This window comes from Myotis nattereri, assembly GCF_964212035.1.
Source record: "Myotis nattereri genome assembly, chromosome: 3".
NCBI lineage: Eukaryota > Metazoa > Chordata > Mammalia > Chiroptera > Vespertilionidae > Myotis > Myotis nattereri.
Genome location: NC_138077.1, coordinates 180,904,802 through 180,932,104, shown reverse-complemented (window position 1 = coordinate 180,932,104; position 27,303 = coordinate 180,904,802). Strand labels below are relative to the sequence as shown.

At 36.7% G+C, this 27,303-nt stretch overlaps 2 protein-coding genes across 3 annotated transcripts in view; one reads left to right on the top strand and one right to left on the bottom strand.

The window, feature by feature from the left end:
• Window positions 1-10,478, top strand: part of OSBPL9 (oxysterol binding protein like 9) — a gene marked incomplete at its 5' end in the record, with an annotated part of 167,571 nt that extends 157,093 nt beyond the window's left edge. Inside the window, 3 exons of the transcript XR_013995725.1 lie at window positions 7,792-7,869; window positions 8,671-8,809; window positions 9,785-10,478. The remainder of the gene's footprint in view (window positions 1-7,791; window positions 7,870-8,670; window positions 8,810-9,784) is intronic.
• Window positions 1-27,303, bottom strand: part of NRDC (nardilysin convertase) — a 77,835-nt gene that overhangs the window by 9,562 nt on the left and 40,970 nt on the right. For both annotated transcript variants that reach the window (XM_081087121.1, XM_081087120.1), the window contains 13 exons: window positions 25,657-25,714; window positions 23,238-23,311; window positions 21,864-21,933; window positions 18,638-18,715; window positions 15,769-15,889; window positions 15,630-15,688; window positions 15,322-15,376; window positions 8,695-8,799; window positions 7,048-7,171; window positions 5,836-5,922; window positions 5,105-5,224; window positions 3,876-3,927; window positions 2,805-2,955 (listed from right to left, as the gene is read on the bottom strand). In XM_081087121.1, the coding sequence (XP_080943247.1) occupies window positions 2,805-2,955; window positions 3,876-3,927; window positions 5,105-5,224; window positions 5,836-5,922; window positions 7,048-7,171; window positions 8,695-8,799; window positions 15,322-15,376; window positions 15,630-15,688; window positions 15,769-15,889; window positions 18,638-18,715; window positions 21,864-21,933; window positions 23,238-23,311; window positions 25,657-25,714 (1,154 nt within the window). The remainder of the gene's footprint in view (window positions 1-2,804; window positions 2,956-3,875; window positions 3,928-5,104; window positions 5,225-5,835; window positions 5,923-7,047; window positions 7,172-8,694; window positions 8,800-15,321; window positions 15,377-15,629; window positions 15,689-15,768; window positions 15,890-18,637; window positions 18,716-21,863; window positions 21,934-23,237; window positions 23,312-25,656; window positions 25,715-27,303) is intronic.

The following is a 27,303-nucleotide window of genomic DNA, read 5'->3' as shown; positions in this document are numbered from 1 at the left end:
ACTTGAAAATAATTTTATCCATATCCCAAGTGCCCCCAAATGTGATTTTAACTGGGAGTAATTGCTTATTACATATTAATTTTCAAGTAATGACAACTTTCTATCAAGGTGTTCTATCCAGAAACATTGTAATTCTCTCCCTTAAAGTCTTTTTTATATGCTTCAATAAGATCTATAGCCCTGGCTGGTGTTCTCAGTGGTTAGAGTGTTGGCCCACAGACCAAAAGGTCAAGGGTTCAATTCCTGTCAAGGGCACATACCTGGGTTGCTGGTTTGATCCCAAGACCAAGTAGGGACATGTGCAGGAGACAACCAATTGATGACTCGCACACTGATGTTTCTCTCGCTCTCTCACTCCACCCCTCCCTTTCTTTTTAAAAAATATATTTTATTGATTTTTCACAGAAAGGAAGGGAGAGGGATAGAGTTAGAAACATCGATCAGCTGCCTCCTGCACACTCCCTACTGGGGATGTGCCAAGGTATATGCCCTCGACCGAAATCGAACCTGGGACCCTTCAGTCCACAGGCCAACTCTCTATCCACTGAGCCAAACCGGTTAGGGCCTCACCTCTCCCTTTCACCCTCTCTAAAAATCAATGGAAAAATATCCTGAGGTGAGGATTAAAAAAAGAAAAAAAATCAAGAGCCCTGGCTGGTGCTCAATGGTTAGAGCGTTAACCCACAGACCACAGGGTTTGGGTTCGATTCCCAGTCAAGGGCATGTTCCTCAGTTGCAGGCTTGATTCTTGGCCCATCGAGAGGGAACTAATCGATGTTTCCTCTCTCTCGCCCTCTTTTCTCTCTCTCCCCTCTGTCTCGCTCCCCCCTCCCACTCTCTCTAAAAATCAATGGAAAAAATGTTCTAACTCCTTAGATGAGGATTAAAAAGAAAAAAAAGAACAACAAAATCAATAGAAAAAATGTTCTCAGGTGAGGATTAACAACAACAAAAAAGATTTATAGTTTTCTTTAGACTAGTTCGGCATATTTTTTTTTTTATTTATTTCTTCCTAGGTATTTTTTTTTCAATATTATAAATATTTCCATCCATTTCTAAGTAGTTATTGCTACTATAGGAAAAAGAGCCATTGATTTGGATATACTGATCTTGTGACAAGCCCTATCACAAGTTATTTTTATAATTTTAGTGGCATCTTAGGTTTTCTAAGAATACAACCATATCATCTTCAAAGAAAAATATTTTTACTTTTCCAAGTGATTTAATTTGTTTCTTTTATTTTTTTCACTTTAATGTAGTAGCCATTGCAGTACTCGCTTGATTGCGGGGGTCTAGAACCAAACCCACAAAATTCTGAGGTCTGTCTGTAGTGCTTCTCATTCGAACTGTTATTTATTCATCAACTTCCTAATACTGAACAACCAACCTTTTGCATTCCTAGCATTTGGTCATAGTGACGTATTCTTTTTGTTACTTTTTTTTAATTTTCAAATTTTTTAAAGTTTGCATCTACATTTTACAGGTAAAACTGGTCTCGAGTTTTATATATTTATATTCTATCTCAGGTTTTAATATTAAAGCTAGGTAAGCTTCATAAAATGAAGACCCTCAAATACTTTTCTATGGTCTGTATTTTGAAAAGCTCTCTTCTGTTTAGGTTTTAATCTGTTTGGATCTTAAGTTACGTTACATGTAGGCCTTTGAAGGTTGACAAAAGTAAAATACTCCATGGTGTATACTCCTAAGACCAATATTTGTTCCCTTGAGGAGACTGACAGGGATGAGGGTATAAAGAGAACTGTATTATTCACTAGCATTATTGCTAAGATATTGAAGCTATCACCTCTTTGCACAGATCTAACCTCTGCCAGGTCCTTTCCTCCAGATTATTTTTGTGTGTGAACCAAGTGCCCCAAACCTTAATATATGGTTTTATATCTTATTTTATATTGATTTCTACCCCAAAAATCAAGATATAAAATTTGTTGTTGGGTACATTATATTGCTTTCCTGGTATTTAATGATCTAATCCTTTTAGCTAGCACCCCATATTATTTCTTCTTCTGCTGATGAAGTTTTAGACAAAGCAACACTGGAACACATTCCTTACCAAAAGACAAACTACTGATAGGATACAGGATCCTATTTCTAAAAGGTTCAAAAACTTAGAACTAAGAAGCAAAATACACATACTTGAAACAATGGGATAGAGTATAAGAGGAAGAAAGGATACAAACATCTGAGTTCTACTCTATGTCAGGCAATGTGTCAGTGCCTGTCAATGTTGCATGCATTGCTACTAATGAATGAATATCTGTGGCTCTTATGTGTGGCCAAAGTTAAAGTAGCTCTCAGAGCCAAAAAAACACAATAATAAACATTATTTACACTAATAAAAGAGAAACATGCAAATTGGTGTCACTCTGCTATGCCCACCAGCCAATCAGGATGAGTATGCAAATTAACCCAACAAAATGGTGATTAATTTGCATATGCAGGCACAGAGCAAAGACTGAAGACGACTGAAGATTAAAGAGACTTGGCTTCTCTGCTGCAGCCAGAGCGGAGAAGCCAAGCCTTGCTGCAGCCCGAGCAGAGAAGTCAACCCTCGCTGCTGCGGCCAGAGCAGAGAAGCCAAGACTCGAGGCCTGGGTGCCAGCAGCCAGGGGAAGGAAGGCCTTTTGCGCGAATCTTCGTGCAACAGGCCACTAGTTTAATTAATAAACATTTCTTTCTATGTATAGCACTCCATGCACAAGCTTCTATGCTTTGTGCTATAGGGACAACAAATATAAATACGAAATTATAAAATTCCCTATGAGTAAAACAGCACTTGCACTTACAGGTAGTTTGTGGTTGAATCCTTTCACTCGAATAATTAAACCATGTTCTCCAGCTACCAGCTTATACTCCAGCTGTGCCACATCTGCTTCATAAGCTGGTTCCGCAAGATTATGGGTGAGAATATTAACAAAGATATCAAAGAGGACCACACTGAGAATATAAAATGCAAAAGTCATTGTTAATTGACAAGAAATAGACATGAAAATATATGCTTTGATTTAGAATAAGAAACTTCACTTTTACAAAGATGTTAAATCACTTCTCCAGAATGTAAAAGTATATACTAATGGAGCTCCAGGTAAATACTGCTTACCCAGGACTCAGTTTCATAGGAGCATTATAGAACAACTACCTTCAGCAGTGCTTCCCAATCTTTTCATCTCATGCACACATAGAAACGGTCATATTAATGCTGCACTGTGGGGAAGTGTAAAAGGCATCAAAGGCAACTGGCCTAAAGGCTCCGACTACTCCTAAGGCCTAACTTTTCTGATTGACAAATTAAAAATCTGAGGGGGAAGGATGAAGGTAATGTCTTTTTTTAAAGTAGATATTAATAAATGTTAATGCTGGTTGTCATTTTAAGGTTGGATTTTAAGGAAGAAACACAATATATTTTCCTGAGAACCTCCTATGTTTCAGGAATATTTTAAGCTCTCTGATCTCCTACAATGCAGCTATTTACATAAATATATAAGTAATTTGCTAAGAACAAAGCATACACAATCAGGTTCTGGCATTCTCTAAATACAGGATCAACAGACCCACTAGTCTTCATTATAGACTGGAAGCTAACCCAAACTAATCTCTAAGGAACTACCTCAATCCACTAAGTCTATGATGAGTCTACGCTATCAGCCTGTTTCACAAATGGGCACTGGAAATGCAGCAGCCACAGTTCCAGTTCAATGTTTACTACTGATACAAATAATTTGTTTTGGGCACAAAAAAAATACATAGTCAGCAGCATAGCCCAGGTACTGATAGAGAAAATGATAAAATGATTCAGAATGAAACAAAATAACTTTCAATAATAAATATTTTTTCTAGAAAAGAGAACAATTGCTTACTTTGCTGCAGACTTCTGAATCAAAGGTGAGATCAGATGAAAACGAATATATGCTGAAAGCAAAAAAATTATAGATAAGAAAATAAAGAACAGAGGACTCAAATATTTGATGTATCTGCTATTTATACCCCAAATCATGCTTTTTAAAAATTCTGAAATAAGCTACTAATCCTTAAGTCCTTATTACATTTTTATCCTTAGAGGTCCTTTAAAAAGTAATATTTACCATTCCAAATAATGACCAAAAGGCACACTTTAATCTATTGGAAGATCAGATATATAGACAGATATACAGAGAGACTTATGAATATTCATATTTATCAATAGCATTAGGCAGGGAAAATGTTTACAGAGGTATACATGTCAATAACATTAGAGAAAAATCCCAATGTTCACAAGAAGTTATAGCAGAGCCTTTCCAAGGAAGCTGAATAAATGTTAAAAACATTTTTTTAGAAACTCTTATAAGCTATTCAAGAAAGCAAGAACACTTAGTCTTTAATTCCAGTTTGCTTCAATAAATTCCTATGCTATGCACAGGAACAGAAATAAAAGCAATACACTTTGGGCTGCCATGTTGAAGGATTTTAGAGTCTGTTTAACTGTATACTATGCTTCCTCTATTCAGACAAACAAAACGGTAGAGGGAGATGGGTATACAGAGAATATTTCACATTTGTAATGCTAGATGAGGCTCCGGTATCTAAGAATAATTTCCTTCAGTGTATTCTTACTTAATTTTTTAAAAAAATCCTCACCTGATGATATGTTTTTGTTGATTTTAGAGAGAGAGGAAAGGGAAGAGAGAAACATTAAGCAGTTGCCTCCCGTGTGTGCCCCAACTGGGGACTGAACCCCCAACCTGGGCATGTGCCCTGACCGGGAACCAAACCCACAACCTTTGGTGTACGAGACAACACTCCAAACAATGTTCAAAAGTACCTATTCCCTAAGATGGCCAAAAAACCTGGCTGTGCTTTCATTATACTGAAAGTAAAATATCTGAAAAACAATTTCATGCTAGGTCTGAATCTTTATTTCCTAGAATCTGTAGTATCTACAGGATTTTTGTGATAGCACCGGAGCACAGTATTGATCTGACAGATATGCCTAGAAAAGGTGTTCAAATGGAAGTGGAAGGAAAAAGGGAGGTAGATGATAGACATAAGGAAAAACATTTGCTACAAAGTGAAGAAAGATTTGAAACACTTAAGGAATGGAAAATTTTACCTTTGGGGATTTTGAATTTGTTGTCTTTTTTATACCACAGGCAACCTTGTGGAGTGTTCACAATTTTAACTGGGTATTCTGTCTCAGGAGAATCAAAAGCTTTCAACATGAAGTCCGAGGCTAACAAAAGAAAAGAGTAATAACTCATTCAGAGATATTAGCAGGGTTCCTAGCAATCCATTCTCAGTTTCAGAATTCTAAGTAACTTCTCTTAGTGAAATCTGGAACCAAAGTTCTTAAGATAATACTCTTTCTTTATGCAATTAAACATTTTGCTATTTTCCATTCTAATTGATTTTTTAAATGCTTTCACAACGATTACACTGGCATCACAACCCATTATACTGATTTCACAACTCTCTAACAGGTTGCAATCTAGAGTTTGAAAAACACTAAAACAACCAGATGAGATAATGGTAATTCCTACATAGACTGAATGAAAGGATCAGCTATGATAAAGCAAAAACAAATACTTCAGAGAGTCCCAAGATCTCTGTTAAAGTCCTGTTTCCTCCATTCGCCAACTGAATAGTCTTGGACAAGTTGCTTTGCTTTTTTGAGCTTCAGTTTTCTCATTCAAAAAAGTAAGAAAACAGTAATGCCCCGCCCAGAGTATTACTAGGAAACTCAAATATGAATCTAATGGTTCTTTGTAAAACATACTGTTCTATACAGGTGCCATTTTATTAGACTATGGATGGATTATGAATAAGGATAGCTATTTCACTGACCTATGTATTTGTTTTCAGCTGGAAGATGAAGATCTGGATTTAATTCAAAATTACTCTTCCATAGTTCAGCCCAAGAGTTTTCAACATCTGTAGAAATGGAAAAACAAACTGATCCAATAAACTGCAATGTTCAGAATTCTTTCAATAACAAACCAGTCAACAACTGGCCTTCACAAATTAATTCTCCTTTCTTCGGAAACCTGTGATTGACATATCTAGGCATTCTAGACTCTTGCTACTCAGCGTGGTCTCTGCTGCATTGGTATTACCTGGGAGCTTGTCAGAATTGCAGAATCTCAGGCCCCACCCCAGAGCTACTAAATCAGAATCTATATTTTATTTTATTTTTTTAAATATATTTATTGATTTTTTACAGAGAGGAAGGGAGAGGGAGAGTTAGAAACATCGATGAGAGAGAAACATCAATCAGTTGCCTCCTGCACAGTCCCTACTAGGTATGCGCCCGCAACCAAGGTACATGCCCTTGACCAGAATCGAACCTGGGACCCTTGAGTCCGCAGGCCAATGCTCTATCCACTGAGCCAAACCGGTTAGGGCAGAATCTATATTTTAATAAGATCTCCAGGTGATACACATGCACACTAAAGAAGTTTAAGAAATACTTTTCTAAAACATATTCAAAACTGCCCCCTAACTATCAAGACAACAGGATTTTTTACTGTCTAATAAATATAGATATAATCATAGCAGAAAATAATTTCCTGCATATAAGTATAAGTAATTTTCATTTCAAAGTAATCTAAAGATACATATACTTTTTCACTACAGGAACTATCAAATTATTATGTTTTTATTCTATTTTTAAAATCCTCACTCGAGGACATGCTTAGAAAGGAAGAGGGAGGAAGAGAAAGAGGGAGGGAGAAAGGGAGGGAGGGAGGGAGGAAGAGAGAGAGAGAGAGAGAGAGAGAGAGAGAGAGAGAGAGAGAGAGAGAGAGATAGATACCAAAGTGAGAGAGCGAGAACATCAATCAGTTGCCTTCCATATGTGCCCCGACCAGGGATTGAACCTGAAACCTAGGTATATGTCCTGACCAGGAATCAAACCTGCAACCTTTCAGTGCACAGGATGATACTCCAACCATCTGAATCACTCCAGCCAGGTTATCAGTCAGATTATTAAGAAATAAAAATTCCCAGGTTAGTCAGATACACCTTAATTATGTAGGACAATTATTCAAAATATTTTACCTTCCATACTATACTGAGTCCCAAACCATTTCTCCTTGAGGTCACATTTTCCCTCATTAGCACCAGACAGCAGAACGAGATTTGCTTTTTGAGGAACTAGCTGATTAAGAGCTTCAGCAATGACCTAATACGGGATGGGAATGGGGGAGGAGAAACATTAACAATAACAACTGTAACCTATATATCTCTGTTAAAAAGGCAGAACCACATTATGTTATGTTAAACACCCCAAGATCTTGACATAAACGAAAATGTCTATAGTCCATGAACACCCTAATTTATAAAACTTCATTAGACTATTAGTTGTTTAAAATGTTTCTAGATAATGCTATATAAGCAGTATTCATCTCTAATCATATATAGAAACAGTATTACCAGTAAAAGTAGTTATCACTAAGTTTTTACTATGTGTCAGATAATGTTTAACATATGCTATTTCATTTAATCCTAAAAATCCTAAGGTACACCAATTTTATTGAAAATAACATAGCTTCAGAGGTTAAAGATAATTTGCTCAAGTTAAAGATTATGTAATCTGTACAAAAATGCAGCTAGAAGAAACAAAAAGTTTGTACATGATTCCAAAGACTATATTCTTAACTGCCATCTCACACCCAAGAAACAGTAAAAACAATCCCAATGTAGGGCCTACTTCAATAATCTTTAAGCTATGACAGGACTAAAATAAGATTTTATGGGTTAGTTTTGAAATGCTAACTACCATTTAAATATCATTTCTTCAAGGAAAAAAATGACAAATGGTAGTTCAGAAAAAAGCACTTGGACTGTTGGGCACACCCATTCTGGGGAAACGACGAGAAGGTATGGCTGCTGCTTCTTCCTCTCCCTTTCCCTACCCTCTTTAAAATGAGTAGTTATGTTTTACCTTACATCAAGGTTTCTCAAGCTTGGCATTATTAACATTTTGGACCAGATATTTTTTTGTTGTGGCGTGCTGTCTTCATGTAGGATATTTAGCCATATCTCTGGCTTCTATCCACTAGATGCCAAGAGCAACCCCAGTATGACAACTGAAATGTTTCCAGATATGGACAAATATCCCCGGGGGCAAAATCACCCCTGTGAGAACTGTTACTCTATAAGAAACAAAATTACTTGTTTCCCAGCAACAGTGGAGGAAAGTTCCTGACCAACTATTTATGTGTATGTAAAGTTATCTATAAATCATATATATTTTGAATTCAGTGAATCTATTTTTCTTGTAAATATTTTCAAAATAATTAAAATTTAGTTGTGTAGTGTCTCCAACTGAATTAAAGGGTCAGCTAAAGAACTTTAAGTATGCTTAGCAACCAAAGCACATAATTTTTAGGAATCATTTTAACTATTTAAGTAGATGTTAAATACTTGAAAAATAGTGAAAATAGTACCTAAGAAAAGGTACTTGAAAAATAGTGAAAATAGTACCTAAGAAAAGGACTTGATTTTCTCCTATTAAAACATAATCATATACAAGAATCATGGAAAATTATCCACAAAACTACTGATATTTCTTTGATTTAAACAACCAAGACACGACTAAATACAATTAAGCTTTCTCCATTCCCACGGTTCTTAAGCACTTTTCTGCACTTTCTCACCCTTCTTTCTCTAAATGTTAAGTGTTAGAAATGGAAACCTCCTTACTTCTGGCTTGTATTCAAAAAGAAGCTGATCTCCAGTGAGAAAGTCCTGCAGAGGGTACAGCTGCATGTTTTCGCACATGTTTTCCACATACTCAACTGGATCTGTCTGAAAAGAGGTAAAATTATTTCACACCAGAAACTCCCCATTATTATTCTTAATTTGCCACAAATACTTATTTCTCCTTTTTAAAAAAGGTGCACCAAAGCTTCTGAACTGATAGAACCAAACATAAACTCAGCTTAAGAAACTGATGGTTAGAATTCCAAAATGATTTATAACCAGAGCCTACTACTACCTTAAGGAGCTTAACACACCACCAAAGCCCTTTCCTGAACCCTCCCACACACCAGGCTCTAATGATGTCACAGTCTCTTCATGAGAACAATCATGAGGCTGAACTGTAAAATCATAATATGGGTTTCTTATATGTCAAGTGCCCCACAATGCAGTGAGGTCCCTAAAGACAGGATCTTCATTTTAATAGTGCAGCACTATCACCTAAAAGCTATTTGTAACCATGAACCAAATTAATGTAGAAATCCAAATGTGTGATTAGATAAGTCTATATAAGAAGTTGTATTAATCAGCATATTACTTCAATTTAATGCAGAGAATCTTGAACCAACTGGAACCAACTGGTTCCATTCCCACATTTTGTAATGAGGACATATCTTCAGATTAGGTGATTTGCCTAAGGTGACACAGTGAAAAAGTGACAGGCAGTTTAGGTACTAGAGCTCAGACCTCCTAACATGGTAATGAACACTCCTTCCAAAACATCACACCACCCAGTCCTTTACTAGACAATATGGGTTTTTCTCACAGCTAATGGAAGACAAAAAAGAAGTGAAGGTTACTACATCCCTGGAGGAAAAATGAGACTAGCATACATCAAATTAGAGACCATAGGGATATCACATAAAAACAGAATAAGGAAAAAACAGAGTAAGAAAAAAGAGAAAGATTCATTATTAGCCTCACCCACCCATACTTCAGGAAACATTTCTGAATCAATAAGTAAATTAGTAACTAAAGTGCTATTATTGTTTGAAATGACTCCTCCTCCTCCTGTTTTAATTTTTTTTATCAGTTATTTTTACCAGCCATCTATATGTATAAAAGGCTAATATGCTGTGTTCCTCCTACCATCTGACTGGCAGCTATCACACACACTGACCACCAGGAAGCAGACGCTCAACACAGGAGCTGCCGTGACGCACACTGGCCAGCACCATGGACCTGGCGCCGACAAACCAACATTCAGCTTCCCCCAAGTGTACGCTAAAAATTTAGTAATTTAAAATATTTCCTATGAGAATACACTAAGGATCCTAGCTAAAAGCAGATGTTTGGTGCCAAGACAATGAAGAAGGTACTAGGAAGAACACTTAAATGCTATCCTTTAATTTTTTTAAAGATATAATTCACATACCATAAAATTCACATTTCTAAAGTATATAATTACATATAAAAAATAAAGTGTACAAGTCAGTGGTTTTTACCATATTCACTAAATTGTGCAACCATAACCACTATCTAGTTCCAGAATAATCATGCCAAAAGGAAACTCCCCTACCCATTAAGCAGTTGCTCCCCATTACCTACACTCTCAGCCACTGGCCACCATCAATCTGTTTTCTGTCTTTATGGATTTACCTATTCTGGATATTTCATATAAACTGATTCCTATCATATGTGACTTGTTCTGTCTGGTTCCTTTCATTTAGCATGATGTTTTCAAGGTTCATCCATGTTGTAGCATGAAATGAATAATTTATTCCCTTAAAAAAATTTTTTTAAATCTATTTTATAGAGAGAGGAAGGGAGGATAGAAACATCGCTGAGAGAGAACATTGATCGGCTGCTTCCTGCATGCCCCCTACTGGGGATTGAGTCCACAACTCAGGCATGTGCCCTGACTGGGACTCGAACCCATGATCTTTTGGTTCATGGGTTGACACTCAACCACTGAACCACACTGGGTGGGATCATTTCTATTTAATAGCTGGGTAATATTCCACAGTATGGATAGTCTACTTTTGTTTAACCATTCATTCACTGATGGGCATTGGGTTGCTTCTCCTTAGGGCTACCATGAACAATGCTGCTCTGAAAAGCTGTGTACAAGTTTTTGTGTAAACATATTTTCAATTTTCATGGGTGTATATCTAGGTGTGGAATTGCTAGCTTATATGGTAACTCTATGTTTAACTTTTTAAGGAACTGCCAAACAGTTTTCCAAAGTAGTGTACCATTTTACATTCCCACCAGCATGTATGAAGGTTCCAATTTCTCTCAGTGGTTCTCAACCTTCCTAATGCTGCGACCCTTTAATACAGTTCCTCATGTTGTGGTGACCCCCAACCATAAAATTATTTTCGTCGCTACTTCATAACTGTAATTTTGCTACTGTTATGAATCGTAATGTAAATATCTGATATGCAGGATGTATTTTCATTGTTACAAATTGAACATAATGAAAGCATAGAGATTAATCACAAAAACAATATGTAATTATATATGTGTTTTCCGATGGTCGTAGGCGACCCCTGTGAAAGGGTCGTTCGACCCCAAAGGGGTCGCGACCCACAGGTTGAGAACCACTGCTCTACATCTTTTCTAACACTTGTTATTGTCTACCCTCGAATTTTTTCACCTACTACAAAGTCTCACTGTCTTCCATTGTTATTATTATTCCTGTTTTTTTGCCTACAGAAAGCATTTAAACAGCTTTTCTCGAGTTCACATAGTTGATTTATGATATATACTGAGTCCAAATTCCTATGTAAAATTAAAATTTTTTTTTTAATTTCTTAATTAAAAAATACTGGTTTGAATAGTTTGAAAAGGGAATTCCTATTTACCTTTCTTAATGAAGACTAGTAAAAAGTCTGAAGAGGAGACATTTCAATTTTGTTTATAAAGGAAATATATAAACACAAAAATAAGCTGAGCTACTTGAGTTAATTTAGCAGTTCACACAGATATGGACTTTTCTGATTTGTTCTGACTTTGCACTGATTAGGTTTTAATTTAGGATGTTTTGAGATCATGTTTTAAAATCAAAGCATTCATGAATATTGCTAGTGAAAGCAATGAGCTACAAAATGAGATGTCAGTAAAAAATCTTTGAAATGCCTTGCTAAGAAGAAACTGAAGGGACAGGAGGAAAATGTCACTCACTCAACCAATGCTAAAAAGCAGATCCCCAAAAAAGGAATTTTGGTATCACTTATAGTTTTAGTCCACAATTCTTGTTCCCACTCCTTCTCTGCCACAGCTCTTGCCCACATGTTGCCACCATAGCTGATAAGGACACTGAATAAAATCATTCTTGGTAAGGTACATAGCAAGACTTGTGGGTTCTATGCATATCAATCTCTTTACAGGGAGGAGTGTCTACAAGACCCTCTAATAGCCAAAACAAGTCACAGAAATCTTTCTGTTTTCACAGAATAAGATTTTCATTTCTATTTCAAGTGACTTCAAGTATATAGATCAGATTACACATAGGCATCAATAGCAACTGGAAGCCCACAGTTCTTGTTACTTTGTCCTCGAGTACTTAAGTTTTCTCTACTTAGATATTCAGGGAATCATCTTTAGTAATGATCCAAAAAGGTAGGTTTCAAGATGCTCTATGAACACTGGCTGGGTAGCTCAGTTGTTTGGAGTGTCATCTCAATACACCAAGATTGTGAGTTCAAGCCCCAGTTAGGGCACATATAAGAATCAACCAATGAATGCATAAATAAGTGTGACAACAAATCTCTTTCTCTCTCAAATCAGTGATAATTTAAAAAAAAAAAAAAAAAGATGCTCTACATCAGTGATGGCGAACCTTTTGAGCTCGGCGTGTCAGCATTTTGAAAAACCCTAACTTAACACTGGTGCCGTGTCACATATAGAAATTTCTTAATATTTGCTACCATAGTAAAACAAAGACTTATATATATTTTTTTAATATATTTTATTATTTTTTACAGAGAGGAAAGGAGAGAAATAGAGAGTTAGAAACATCGATGAGAGAGAAACATCGACCAGCTGCCTCCTGCACATCTCCTACTGGGGATGTGCCCACAACCCTGGTACATGCCCTTGACCGGAATCGAACCTGGGACCTTTCAGTCCGCAGGCCGACGCTCTATCCACTGAGCCAAACCGGTTTCAGCAAGACTTATATTTTTGATATTTATTTTATATATTTAAATGCCTTTTAACAAAGAAAAATCAACCAAAAAAAATGAGTTCACGTGTCACCTCTGACACGCGTGTCATAGGTTCGCCATCACTGCTCTACATACTGGTCTTAATCTAGGGTCCATTAACACCTCCCACAAGATATCAGTGGACAAATTCAGGAGGGGGTGGTAATGCAAGAATATGGTTGAAAAGGAATTATATTCCTTTTCAGGCCCAGTGCATGAAATTCGTGCGAGGGGGTTAGGGGGGAGGGGCCGACATCACTCAGCCCAGCCTGCACTCTCTCCAATCTGGGATCCCTCTCACAATCCGAGACTGCTGGCTCCTAACCACTCGCCTGCCTGTCTGATTGCCCCTAACCATTTCTGCCTGCCACCCTGAACACCTCTAACCACTCCCCTACCAGCCTGATTGACACCTAACTGCTCCCCTGCCAGCCCGATTGCCCCCAACTGCCCTTCCCTGCTGACCTGTTCTTGCCCCCAACTGCCCTCCCCTGCAGGCCTGGTTGCTCCCAACTGCACTCCCCCGCCGGCCCAATTGCCCCTAACAGCCCTCTCCTGCTGGCCTGGTCGCCCCTAACTGCTCTTCCCTGCAGGCCTGGTAGCCCCCAAGTGCCTTCCCCTGCTGGTCTGTTCACCCCTCACTGCCCTCCCCTGCTAGCCTGATTGCCCACAACTACCCTCCCCTGATGGCCTGTTCACCCCCAACTGCCCTCCCCAGCCAGCCTGATCACCCACAACTGCCCTCCCCAGCCGGCCATCTTGTGGCAGCCATCTTGTGACAACATCACGCAAGGGCGTCACGCCAGGCTTTTATTATATAGGATTTTCACTAATCTCTAATTTAGGATTTTTATTCAATTATGAATATGGCAACAAACCACAATAGTGTTAGTAGCATCTATGATTATAACCAATAGAAATCACAATATAATTATTGCAGATATTTTAAAATATCACACTCACTGCTACTTAAAAACTATAGTAATTATTAGACCTGCCCTAAACCTTCTTATTCACTGGTGATTATAACAGAATCAGGGGCATAGAACGGGAGTGGACTGACTATTCTCAGGGGGGGCGGGGGGGAGGGGAGGAGAGTGGGGGGTGCAGGAAGAGACTGGACAAAAATCGTACATCTATGGTTGAGGACAGTGGGGGGGGGGGGCGCAAGGGCAGAGGGTGGGGTAGGAACCAGGTGGAGGGGAGCTATGGGGGGAAAAAGCAACAACTGTAATAATCTGAACAATAAAGACTTAATTAAAAAAAATGTAGGGGTAAAGTACAGTGATATCTATAATTAAATCTCAAATGTTTTGAGGAAAAAACGCACATATACCCACACATACATATATATATAAAGAGAGAGAGAAAGAGAAAAAAATAAAATATGGTAAAATATTAGCAATTGGTGAAGCCAGGTAAGGGATATACCAGTGATCACTGGACTGCTTTTTCTGAGAGTTCAAAAAGTTGGAGGGATGAACTATTATTCTGAGAAGGGATGCAAAGGGAATCCAAGGCACAAAAGGGTTTTTTAAAAAAATCCTGCTCTAAAATCCTTACCTTTCAGCCTTACATAATACCTTTCTTTCATATACCCTGTACCACAGGCACATAGGATCATTCATTTTTTCACATTTTCCCAGAGTTCTCCACTGATGTGCTTCCTATTGCTTAGAATGCATCCAAACCTTATCCATTTAAAAAAAATTTTTTTTGATTGATTTTAGAGAGAGAAAGGGAGACGGAGAGGGGGAGAGTGAGGGATGGAGGGAGGGCAAGAGAGAGAGTAGCATCGATTTGCTGCTCTACCCATTCATGCATTCATTGGTTGATCTCTTCTTGTATGTGCACTGACCAAGGATCGAACCCACATATCAGAAGACGCTCTAACCAATGGAACTACCCAACCAGGGCCAAACCTTAAGCATTTTTTAATCCTGAACTCAATTCAAATTTATCATATCCATGAAACCTTCCCTAGTCATATTCCAATCAAGGCAAATGCTCTCCTTGCCCAGAAATCCTAGAGTGCACTGTTTCTAACATTATATATGGTTATTACTACTCATTATCTTGTAGAATGTCTTTACAATATTTGAATTTCCCAAATATTAAGTCCAATACCAAGCTCTCCATGTTTATCTCCTGTTTATCAAGGAGATAGACAGATGGATGCCTACATAGATTACCACACAATATGATTTGTGTCAATCTGCCTAATCCTTCACTCTTACTCAGTATAAATACTCAAAAATACAGAGTTAACTTTCAGATAGACTCAAGGCCATCTTGAGACTCACATGACAGAGACAGGCAAAATTAGAACTCCAGTGACACTTACAAAAAGAGGAACAATATCCACACCAGTTTTACCTTGGTCACAGAAAACTTTCAAAAAGAATTTGACTTCCAGTACCTGCTCTTGGTAATGGAACTCATTGTCCTCAATTTTCTGAATCTCTTCAAAAATTCTATGAAGGAAATAAATTACAATTATAAGACATATTAAAATTTCTCATTAGAATCATCAAGAAAAAAGAAGCATAAAGATAAGCAGACTGGCCATTTACATGTACAGAAGAAGACTATGGAGCCAATATAGGAAATTAAGTAGGAAATGCCTGAAAAATGATCAAAGCAGGACTAAAACATGTCTATCGGCAGCCTAAAGGCTAAAACATACTAGGATTAACTCCTGGCCTAATTCTAATAAGTATGTATTACCTTTTTTCTGGGCCTAACTTCTGCAGCATTTTTAAATACTGGAAAACAGTATGAGCCACCTAAAAACAAAACATCTGATTATATTTTTGCATGAAGTGATATCTATATATTTTAAAAACCCTCCATTTTAATTATTTACCTCATAGAAATGTTCATAACCCTCATCAGTCAATGTAATAGAAATGCTGAACACTGAGTAAGTAGAATTTTGCTCAAATCCTGTCTCACCATTTCCACCAAAGAGTGCAAGAGCCCAGCACCTACAGTCAGGAAAAATTAATCCAATCAATATATTGGGACTGATAGTCTGAAAATACATCAAATTCACAAAATAGGTCAGCTTTCTTTGTAAAATTTGGGGAAGTTCAGCCTTTGATGCAAACAGTGAGTTTCCAACAGTAAGTTTAAAAGCACAAATTTTAAAAGTACAAAGCCTCCCAAGGAATTGCAGTACATTAGGGAATCACAACAGGAAATGACAGCCTTGTTTAATAGAAACACTAATATATATTACAAAATAGTAAAACATTAACAGTTTTATGAAGCAATAGTAATTTTTGTTGAAGATAAAGCAACATATTAAGAATCTAAAGATAGGAGGGAGAAAGCCAGAAGAGAGTGGGAAATTCTAATAAAATTAGTAAGGTACAAAGGTTATGCACGTCTCAAAGCATTTTACATTTACTGTGCAAGACATATATGCACCTAATATTGTTATTATTTTATAACTAGAGGCCCGGTGCACAAAAATTTGTGCACTGGGGGGGGGGGGGGGGTGTGTGTGGTCCCTCAGCCCAGCCTGTGCCCTCTCACAGTCTGGGACCCCTCAGGGGATGACCACCTGCTGGCTTAGGCCTGCTCCCCGGGGGATTGGGCCTAAGATGGCAATCAGACAGCCCTCGGGGGATGTCCACTTGCCAGCGGGGAGCAGGCCTAAACTGCTAAGGAGGCAGGAGAGGCACCCACTACCACTGCTGTACTGGCAGCCATCAGCCTGGCTTGTGGCTGAGCAGAGCTCCTCCCATGTGAGAGCGCCCTGACCATCAGAGGGCAGCTCCTGCATTGAGAGTCTGCCCCCTGGTGGTCAGTGTGTGTCATAGTGACCAGTCATTCCCAGTCTTTCCACTGTTAGGGTCAGTTTGCATATTACCCGTTTACTATATAGGATAGAGGCCTGGTGCACAGGTGGGCGCCGGCTGGTTTGCCCTGAAGGGTGACCCAGATCAGGGTGGGGGTCCCGCTTGGGAGCCTGGCCAGCCTGGATGAGGGGATGATGGCTGTTTGTAGCTGGTCACATCCCCCACATGGGGGTCTCCACTGGGGTGCCTGGCCAGTCTGGGTGAGGGGCTAAGGGCCATCTTCAGGCTGGCAGGTGACTGAAGCTCCCAACCTCTCCTTTTTTTCTTTATTCTGGGATTTATTTACCTTCTATGGCTGTCACTGGAGCTGAGAGCTGGCTTTAGCTCTGAGGCTCGGCTCCAGCTCTGAGACCTCGGCTGCTGAAAGCAGGTATCTGGGTTTGTTTGGGTTCTATAATTGTAACACTGCTGCAACTCCAGCTCTGAGATCCCGGCTGGCTGAAAGCAGGTTTCTGGGGATGGTTTAGCTTCTATAATTGCAACATTGTTTCTTAGAGTGCAACTCATAGGCCAGCAGTGGCAGGTGGGGAACCTTGGCTTCCTCCATCACTGGAGCAAGCAAGCCTCCTGTTTGCTTCAGCTGCCTGGCTGCTGGCCACTATCTTGGTTGGCAATTAATTTGCATTATCTCGCTGATTAGCCAATGGGAAGGGTAGCAAAGTTACGGTTAATTACCATGTTTCTCTATTATTAGATAGGATAACCCAGCCCTCTCAGCTTTCTTTGAATGTTCTAGCACACACTAATGTTTTAAAGTACTTATTTAAATTTATCATGTACCTTTCCATTCTTGAATTAGTGTATAAAAAAGTCAAAGGAATTACTTTAATGTATTTGTCCTGATGCTAAAGCAATACTTCTATTATTTTATTAGACAATTTAAACACATGCCTAAATGCATTAGGAAACATTCTGCATCCTAGTATACTGTTCACGGTCCCACATACTTTTATGATTTATCGCCCAATGAAGTTCCATTAGTCTACCTTTTGGGTTGTGAAAGCTTAGAGATCCTCAGCATGCATGCATGCATTCATTCATTCATTGTTAATCCTCACAAGAGGATATTTTTCCATTGATTTTTAGAGAGTAGAAGAGAGAGGGAAAGACAGAGAGAAACCTCAGTGTGAGAGAAACACATCGATTGGTTGCCTTCTGCACAAACCCCAACTAGGGCCTGGGCTGGGGAGGTGCCTGCAACCAAGGGTCGTGCTCTTGATCAAATTCGAACCCAGGACCCTTTGGTCCACAGGCCGATGCTCTATCCACTGAGCCAAACCAGCGAATCGATCCTCAACATTTAAAAAATTGACTTCCTTCAAATCTAAATTCTTGGTTAGAACTAACTTTTGATGCAATTCTGTAATCTATTACTTTATGATTTTTTAATTTTTGTATACAACTACTTCCAACATGGACTAAAAGAGGACTTCCAAGGAAATACACAAATATAATACAGCCATAAAAAAAAAATCTAGGTTAGCCCTGGATGGTGTGGTTCAGTTGGTTGAGTGTCGTCCATGAACCTAAAGGTCACTGGTTTGATTCCCAGTCAGGGCACATACCCAGGATACAGGCTCAATCCCTAGTTGGAGTGCGTGTGAAAGGCAACTGCTCGATTTTACTCTCTCACATCAATGTTTCTCTCTCTCTCTCTCCCTCTCTTGTCCTCTCTCTCTAATAAGTCAATAAAAACACATTTTAACTAAATAAAAAAATAATTAGTTATTAAAGTGACTATAATTAAGCACTAGATTTGATTCTAGGCTTCCTGGCTGATAAAGCAAAAAGAGAAAAGAATGGGTTATATTAACACTTATCGTCTACTATTTTTCAGAGATTGCTATAATTCATTAGTTGAATACTTGCTTTTTTCTAAGGTAAGAAAGAATGCTGCCTTTGCCTTCATGTCCAACCAGCCAAGAAATATAATGAAGTGGCTTTACCCTTTAAAAAAAATGTTAAGGTTAGAAAATTTTTAAAATAAGGTATTAATACACCAGAAAACCATACTCTGAGACTACAATATTTGAGAATATGATTATAAACTTATTCTCACATAAATTCCACTACACATGAAAATATAATTAATTTGATAGTAGCAGGATAAAAATATAAAACATGGTAAAACTGAACTTTACCTGAAATCACTGAATGAGTATAATCATTCCAAAATTTAAGACTACTACTTTTCCTCTTGGACACCAAACTTATTTATCTTCATAATAAAATCTTTCATTTTTGTTTCACTCAAAGTGGATTACAGATTTTTTATCATTCTAGAACCTAATGCAATATGAATCATTCTGCTTCTGTAAAAGCTTTCAGTATTCCATCATGCTCTTCAGTAAACTGAAATGTGCTGCTATAGGGGTCAGAAAACCTAAGTTACGGTTTTAGTTTTTCCTTTAAGTAAATGCTCTTGAGCAGGAAGCTTAGCCTCTCTATATTTTTCTTTTCCTCTTCATTTGTCTAACTACTTTCTCATGGAGTTTTCATGAAAATGCTTTTATTATATAATAACTAGAGGCCTGTTGCACGAATTCATGCCCCAGTGGGGTCCCCTCAGCCTGGCCTGCAGGATCAGGCCGAAACCAGCTCTCAGACATCCCCCGAAGGGTCCTGGATTGCGAGAGGGCACAAGCCAGGCCAAGGGACTCCACTGGTGCACAACTGGGGCAGGGAGGGACAGGGGAGGTTGGCCAGCCGGGAAGGGGCTGCAGGAGGGCTCCAGGGAATGTCTGGCCCATCTTACTCAGTCCTGATCGGCCAGACCCAAGCAGCAAGTTAACCTACTAGTTGGAGCGTCTGCCCCCGTGGTGGTCAGTGCACATCATAGTGAGCAGTTGAGCAACCTTAGCATAACATTAGCATATTACTACACTTTAATTGGTTGAATGGCCGACAGGACCCTTCGTATATTAGGCTTTTATTATATAGGATATTCTTTAATAATCTGAGTAGTTATATATTATGTTATTCATATTGTGTTTTCCCACTGGATTCTACTATAATTTCAGAAATATATTTCTACCAAAACAAAATACAGAAAAATATACTGGGTTAGGAAATTTAACATTCTTAAATCTTAAAGTTACTTCACAGAATTATATTCAGTTAACTTTAAAAGTCAAAATATAATATGATTTCAACTATGTTAAGCAAACCCCAAAACCAACACAACACTGTTTAAAGTCTGAATTTGAACTATATCTATAGTGAGACTGATGGAGGGGAGCAAATCAGTTAAAGAATGAACCTAGCTGATTACACATTCACATCTGAACAAAGCTAACTGTACTGTATTTGGTAACTCTGGAGGGATAAACACTTGACTTTTGTGAAAAAGGGGCTCCCCAAAAAAGCTCATTTACTGGGAACTCACATAGTTGGAAATGCAAAATAACTCAAAAAATAAAAACTAGAAGGAAACATACAGCAATGTTAATGGTCTTTGGAAAACAGAATCATGGATGACTTTTTTCTACTTTTCAAGAGTTCTACAATGAATCACCTTAATAATCAGTCAGACGGTGAACAGGTTTTGTTAATCAAAAAATAGAAAATATGCCTGGCCAGCGTGGCTCAGCATTGAGCATCAACCTATGCACCCGAAGGTCACAGTTCCGATTCCCCGTCAGTGTATATGCCCAGGTTGTGGGCTTCATCCCCAGTGTGGGGCATGCAGGAGGCAGCCGATAAATGATTCTCTCTCATCACTGATGTTTCTATTTCTCCCTCTCCCTTCTTCTCTGAAATCAATAAAAATATTTCTTAAAAAAATAAGAAAGCAGAAAATGTGATCTCACTCATATGTGGAACCTAAAGAACAAAATAAACTGATGAATGAAATAGATCCAGAGACATAGAAACATGGATCAGACTGTCAAATCTCAGAGGGAAGGCAGGGGCCGGGGGTGGGAAGAATTTAACCAAAGAACATTTATGTATATATGCATAACCCATTAACAAAGACAATAGTGTGGTGAAGGCCTGGGGCGGGGGATGGGTATGAGCTAGAAGGGGACAATGGGGGGGAAAAGGGACATCTGTAATACTTTCAACAATAAAGATTTAAAAAAAGAGAAAATAGGTAATAAGAAGTGTTTTATATTCATTATTTTAATGTCTGAACAATATAAAACTATTGATAATGGGCCTATACTTGAGGACAGAGACCAAGAAAAGGTGAAAGCAGAGCTTTACTTTTTATTTAATATCCTTTGTCCTATTTTAATATTTTATAAGCATGCATTATTTTCATAATAAAAATTTAAAACAAACTTTTAAATATGTATGTAATAATATTAACACTTTTGGGGTCACTAACATATCTATAAAATCAATGTATATTTTTTGTATATTATCCTTTTGAATGTTCTAATACATACATTTTTTAAAAATCAATTTTTACTGCACTTAGGCAATGCACATCAGTTTCTTTCCTTCTGCTTATTGGCATGTCCTCACAGTTTTGTTTTATTGGTAATAGTTTTTAAAAATAGGTTAAATTTTTATCAGTTTATTAGCATTTGTTTCTAATTAGAAAAGTATTTATAGGCATTGACTGATCTTTATCTTTAAAGTATGTCTTGACCCATGCTATATTGTTCAAATAAGTTAACTATATAAATAAGCTGAAATGTTTTCCTAATTTACATAAATCTGTCCCAACTCATAGTTAGGCTAAGTCCTTGATATTTATGCTGTAGTCATATTCTAGGCTCAAAATTATTTAACTATATTTTTGACAAGTTCAAACTAAATGGTCCCAATTGGCAAATACATAAAGCAAATATATTTTGTACTCAAAAGTACTAAAGAAAATAATTACAAAAGTTAGTATTCACACTAAGCTACTTAATTTCAATGACTCAGGAAAGGCAACCAGTTACAACATAATTCTAGTTTTTATACCCAAGAAGACATTAAAATATATAGCAAGGCTTGACAAATTTAGTGGTGAGGTCTCAGTTTACCACATTACCAGTGTTTATAAATCCAGAATTCCCAAAGTTAAACCATTTAATATGCTTTAAAAAATATGACTGTCACTCAATAATTAATGGGAGTAAATTTTCTCTTGAGCTCTTACCTGTAATGTTGCTGTTGAGGGGGAAGTGCCCACGTGATGGTCAGAGCATGAATTTTTCTAATTGGAACAACTAAAAAATATTTGAAGAACAAATATAAGACTCTCTACATAACTTTGACTATGTTACACAAAATTTTTTAAATTCAATAAATTTCATCCTCCAATAAACAGGGTAAGGTTAAATACAAGACAATTATTATTGCAAGTTGCCAATTTTCCAATTTGAATAATGCAATTTTTGGAACTTTCTTTTCAATTTGGTTTCACAGGTACAGTAGGCATGGATAAAAGATCAAAACATCAAATGCTCCTAAGGATGGATTCTTTTTTTGCAAGAAAGGATACAGGACTAAGGGAGTCAGGAGACCCATGGTTGAAATTCAGCCCTACCACTATCTTGCTATACATGTTTATTTAATCTCGAGAAAATCATTTGAATTTAAATCTTTTTGGATCTGTTTTCTTATGGTAGGTGAGGGAATTAGGCTGCAGTAACTCTAAGATTTTTTCCAGTGCTATTATTTTATGATTTTATGAAGAGAAAATCTAAAGCCAGAAAGAATAGTACCAAATATAAGTCAGCTTAGATATGGCACCAACAGCAGACAAAGGGTGTGACAAAACAGTCACTTATCAGAGGAAGGGAAGAGGGAAGAGACTGGCAGTGGGGTGAAAGAGGAGAGAGGAATACTTAGGTAAGTAGGAGAAAGAAAAAAACCTGCCATAATAAAAAGAGCAAAGAAAGAGAAATGGTGAATTTTAAATGTTTCTGCAATATTTGTTATAGGCAAATTGCTACGTAAATTATAGTATATGTGATGGCTTATTGGCCAGTTATTACAAATGTAATATTAAATGAAAAAGCAAGAAATAGAGGTGTATATACTTTACAATATCAACTACATTAAGAAAATATACCTAGAGAAACTCAAAAGGAAATTTGACAAAATGACTTGTCTGTATGGTAAGATTTAGGGGTGATTTCCCCTCCTATTTACAAATTTTTCTTCAGTTAACAAAAATGGTTTTTTTTATACTAAAGATACAAGAAAATAATTTCCAAAATGTTTTCCCCTCCTCTATTTCTTTCTTCTTAAAAGCAAAAAGAGAGCGGAAAATAGATAAAATGAAATAGGAAAGAAACAAAGGACATAAGGGAACAAGGGGAAAAAGGGAGAAAGCATGAAACAGACTCAAGTAGCAGCAGACCAATCTGCTGTGCATTAATGGCTAACGGATCTCCACTGTCCGCCTACTCCCTTTACAACTTAGCTGTACTTTCCGATGTATTTTCATTTTCAAAGAAAATTGGCAGCCTCAATTAAGTTTTAGAGAATGTACTAAAGTTATTTCAAAAATCTTTGATTCACAAACCTCTATAAAGTTTGTTAAATGCTGGTGTGTCAAATGGATCCGTTAAATGGCCAAAGTTTGGTTTCGGTAACCCACTGAAAATAAAAAACAAATACATTAAAATTTAATTGGCAAAAGCCTTTATAAGCAGTATCTTTAGGGATACCTAACTGATAAGTTGTTTACAATCCATTCTACATATTACTGGCTGAAAAGCATTCTAGGCGTAAGTGAATAAATGGCAATAAAGCCACAAATCTTGAATTACACAACCTGTTCTTAACCTCCATCCAAATGACGAAATTATCTTTAAAACTCACAATAAAACAATAAATTAAAGGGACCTCCCCTCCCAATATTTATTGCCTCTCTCGACATATTCAACTTCAGTTATCCTCCTATACAAAGCCGTTTAAGAAAACTTAGATATAATTTTTTAAATTCAACAAACATAAATGATATGATTAAGTATAAAGCACTATATTAGGTACTTTGGTATTTAAAAGACTTGACTCCCCTTCTAGAAACTTCCTATCTGGCTGAAGATATTGTAACTAATAATGGTCAATATGAATAATTTCAAATATCTAGAAAAAATTTTAATCTTTATGATTAAGAAACCAAAGTTAGTGAATACTAAGAAAATTTTTCAAAATGCTTATCAGGAATTGAAAGGATTTAATGAATACCTCTAATTCAATTATACCTCTGATTTTTATTAGTAAAGTTTCACAGTGAAACATGTTTCAAACTGCCACTTGACATTTCCATAACTCAGCGATTTTCTTATCAAAACAAACAAAACAAAAACTTGCAACTTTGGCATGGCTTTCATTATCTTTCTGTACATAAAAAGTACCGCTAATTACTAATGGAAATTAACATAAAGCCAAAATAATAAAACAAATATATGCTATTATAAATTATTCTAACATTTTTTAAAAAATTTATTTTATTGACGAAACCAGTTTGGCTCAGTGGATAGAGCGTCGGCCTGCGGACTGAAAGGTCCTAGGTTCGATTCCGGTCAAGGGCATGTACCTGGGTTGCGGACACATCCCCAGTAGGAGATGTGCAGGAGGCGGCTGATCGATGTTTCCCTCTCATCGATGTTTCTAACTCTCTTTCTCTCTCCCTTCCTCTCTGTAAAAAATCAATAAAATAAATTTTTTTAAAAATATATTTTATTGATTTTTTACAGAGAGGAAGGGAAAGGGATAGAGAGTTAGAAACATCGATGAGAGAGAAACATCGATCAGTTGCCTCCTGCATACTCCCCACTGGGGATGTGCCTGCAACCAAGGTACATGCCCTTGACTGGGAATCGAACCTGGGACGCTTGAGTCTGAAGGCTGACGCTCTATCCACTGAAACATTTTTAAAACAAATTTTTCTTTTATAAGTTTACAATAAATCATGTCTTCAAATGAAGAAATGGAAAAAGTCATGCTTACTCACCCGATATAAGGAAAAAACTGATGTCATTTATTTTATAAAAATGCAAACCGTTAGGAGTGGAAGAAAGACTTAATTGCTTCAGAATTAAAGTTTTATTTGTATTTCTTATAACATAAAAATGTAACAATAAAGTTTCAAATGTTTTTATTATTTGATGAATTTAGGTGCACAAAAAATAGCTTTCTGAACTGGAACCCTACATACAATTTCTAATAAAAAAAATTGGTTCAACTATATGAAACTGACTTTTCAGACAGTATGATGGAAAATCAATCATCTACAAGATTATTTCTTTTATGGGAAAAGCATTCCAAGTTCCAAACAACTGACTTAAAAAACAATTTTCAGGCCCTGGCTGTGGGGCTAAGTGGTTAGAGTCAGACCGTGCACCGAAGGGTCACGGGTTTGATTCTGGGTCAAGGGCATGCACATGGGTTGCAGGTTCTATCTCTGGGCCTAGTCGGGGCACATGCAGGAGTCTCTCTAACATCAATTCCACCTCCCCTTCCACTTTCTCTAAAAAGTCAATGGGAAAAGTATCCTCAGATGAAGATTAATAAACAACAACAAAAAAACTTTGAAAAGATAATTTGTTCTAAGGCAGAGGATACAAATATATATATTCAACCTACCTCTCATAAAATACGCACTTTCATATAACACTTTCCACAATAATAGAAAAGCTCCAAATAAATGTAAAAAGAGATTTAAATTCTTCAGAATTACTGCTTACCTTAAAGTTTATAAATTATGAACTACAGAAACTATGGAGATTTAGATTTTCATCTTATTTTTCCCACTCCGACTCAAAAGCTGTGCAATCTTACTAAACCACTTATAGTTCTTAATGACCTCTTTAAAAAACAAACAAAAAGAAAAAAAAACAACACAAAGAAAAACAAAAAACCTTTGGAACTCATATAAAAAAGATACGGTCTCTTTAACTATAAAGGTATATGATTTATGAGAATAAATGTCTTACTTGTTTGGTATCTGAGAGAAGATTTCAGTAACCCACTTTTCCAAAGTATCCAGTGTTTCTTGGGAGGGAGAATGGGGAGAAGACAGGAAAATGCAATTAGATTTTTCACAAATCTTTAGCTACACATAAAGGGATACTTTAATTTGGGCATTACCTGCCAGTTCATAACCAGCAATAACAAGAAAAATAAAAATAGTTAAGAAAACTTTAAGAAACATATAATTTTGTTAGACTTCTTTATTCCTCCCTAGTAAAGTTAGAAGAAGCACACAGTTAAAAAAAAAAGAAAAAAGATTTTGTTTATCATTAAGCTACAATGAAGGGCCAAAAGATAAGAATATACCAACCATCCTCTAAGGAAGGTTCCTCTCAATGCACATTACCCTGACCCCTCTTCTTGGCATCTCATCAGTACTTTTTTTTTTTTAAATGTTACTATTTCTAATAACTTTTTAAATATATTTTATTGATTTTTTACAGAGAGAAAGGGAGAAGGATAGAGAGTTAGAAACACTGATGAGAGAGAAACATCGATCAGCTGCCTCCTGCACATCTCCTACTGGGGATGTGCCCGCAACCAAGGTACATGCCCTTGACTGGAATCAAACCTGGGACCCTTCAGTCCGCAGGCCGACGCTCTATCCACTGAGCCAAACCGGTTAGGGCTCATCAGTACTTTTATACTGAATTTATTTTACACTAATTTATACTTGATTAGGTTTTAATCCACAGTCTTAAGTTTCACATATATATGGCCAAATCATATATACATGATTTCTATTTTCTAATTCTTTATTATTTCATAAGAAATTCTAATAAAACAGGAGAGCTAAATAAAAAAGGAAACCTTTTAGCTTTATCCCAGTGACTCATTACCATCACTGGGTAGAATTTGTTAGTTCTACCAGACATGTTTCACTAATTCTCAAAAGAAATGCCCCAGGATATAAAACACAAGATGAAAATTACACTAATCAAGTTCTGAATTTATTCTATGCTATTTATAGAGATATTTAACTCTTAAATGGTATAATAAATGCTAAAGCTCCAAAATCAATGAGTTTAAATTATAAAAGGCTCTCATCAAATATCTGGAGCTTATTTTAGAAATTTGCAATAATCATTAATATGCTCTTACATTTATTATCATAAGAGAAGAGAATGCAAAAGAAACAATACCTAGTGGAAGAAAAATGCATGTTCATGACAGATTTGGAAATAATAATTAACTAAGTATTATAAATTAATATTACACACTGAATATGAAATTGCCTATTTTAACAAACGTTGTAAAATGAATCTAAATGCCCATCTATGGTTTGAACAAAAGAATCTACTATAACATATCCATAACTTTTCATTGATATCAACTTTAATAGACTAATTTTGATTCTAAATGCAAAAATGTGTTGCATTTAAATGCCAAGTCAGCTCTGACCTGAATTTTGATAATGAAAGAACAAAACTTTATAAAAATAAGAATATTAGGGTGAGAGGAACAGTGTCTTTTTTTGTAAAAAATGTGTGAACTATACAGTATTTCAAAAGAAATAGTTTAGCAACTGATTGACTTTGAAAAATAGCCAAAGCTGATTGAAAAGTAAAGAGAACTACTATGATTTCTTTAATGAGAAAAAGTTAACACAA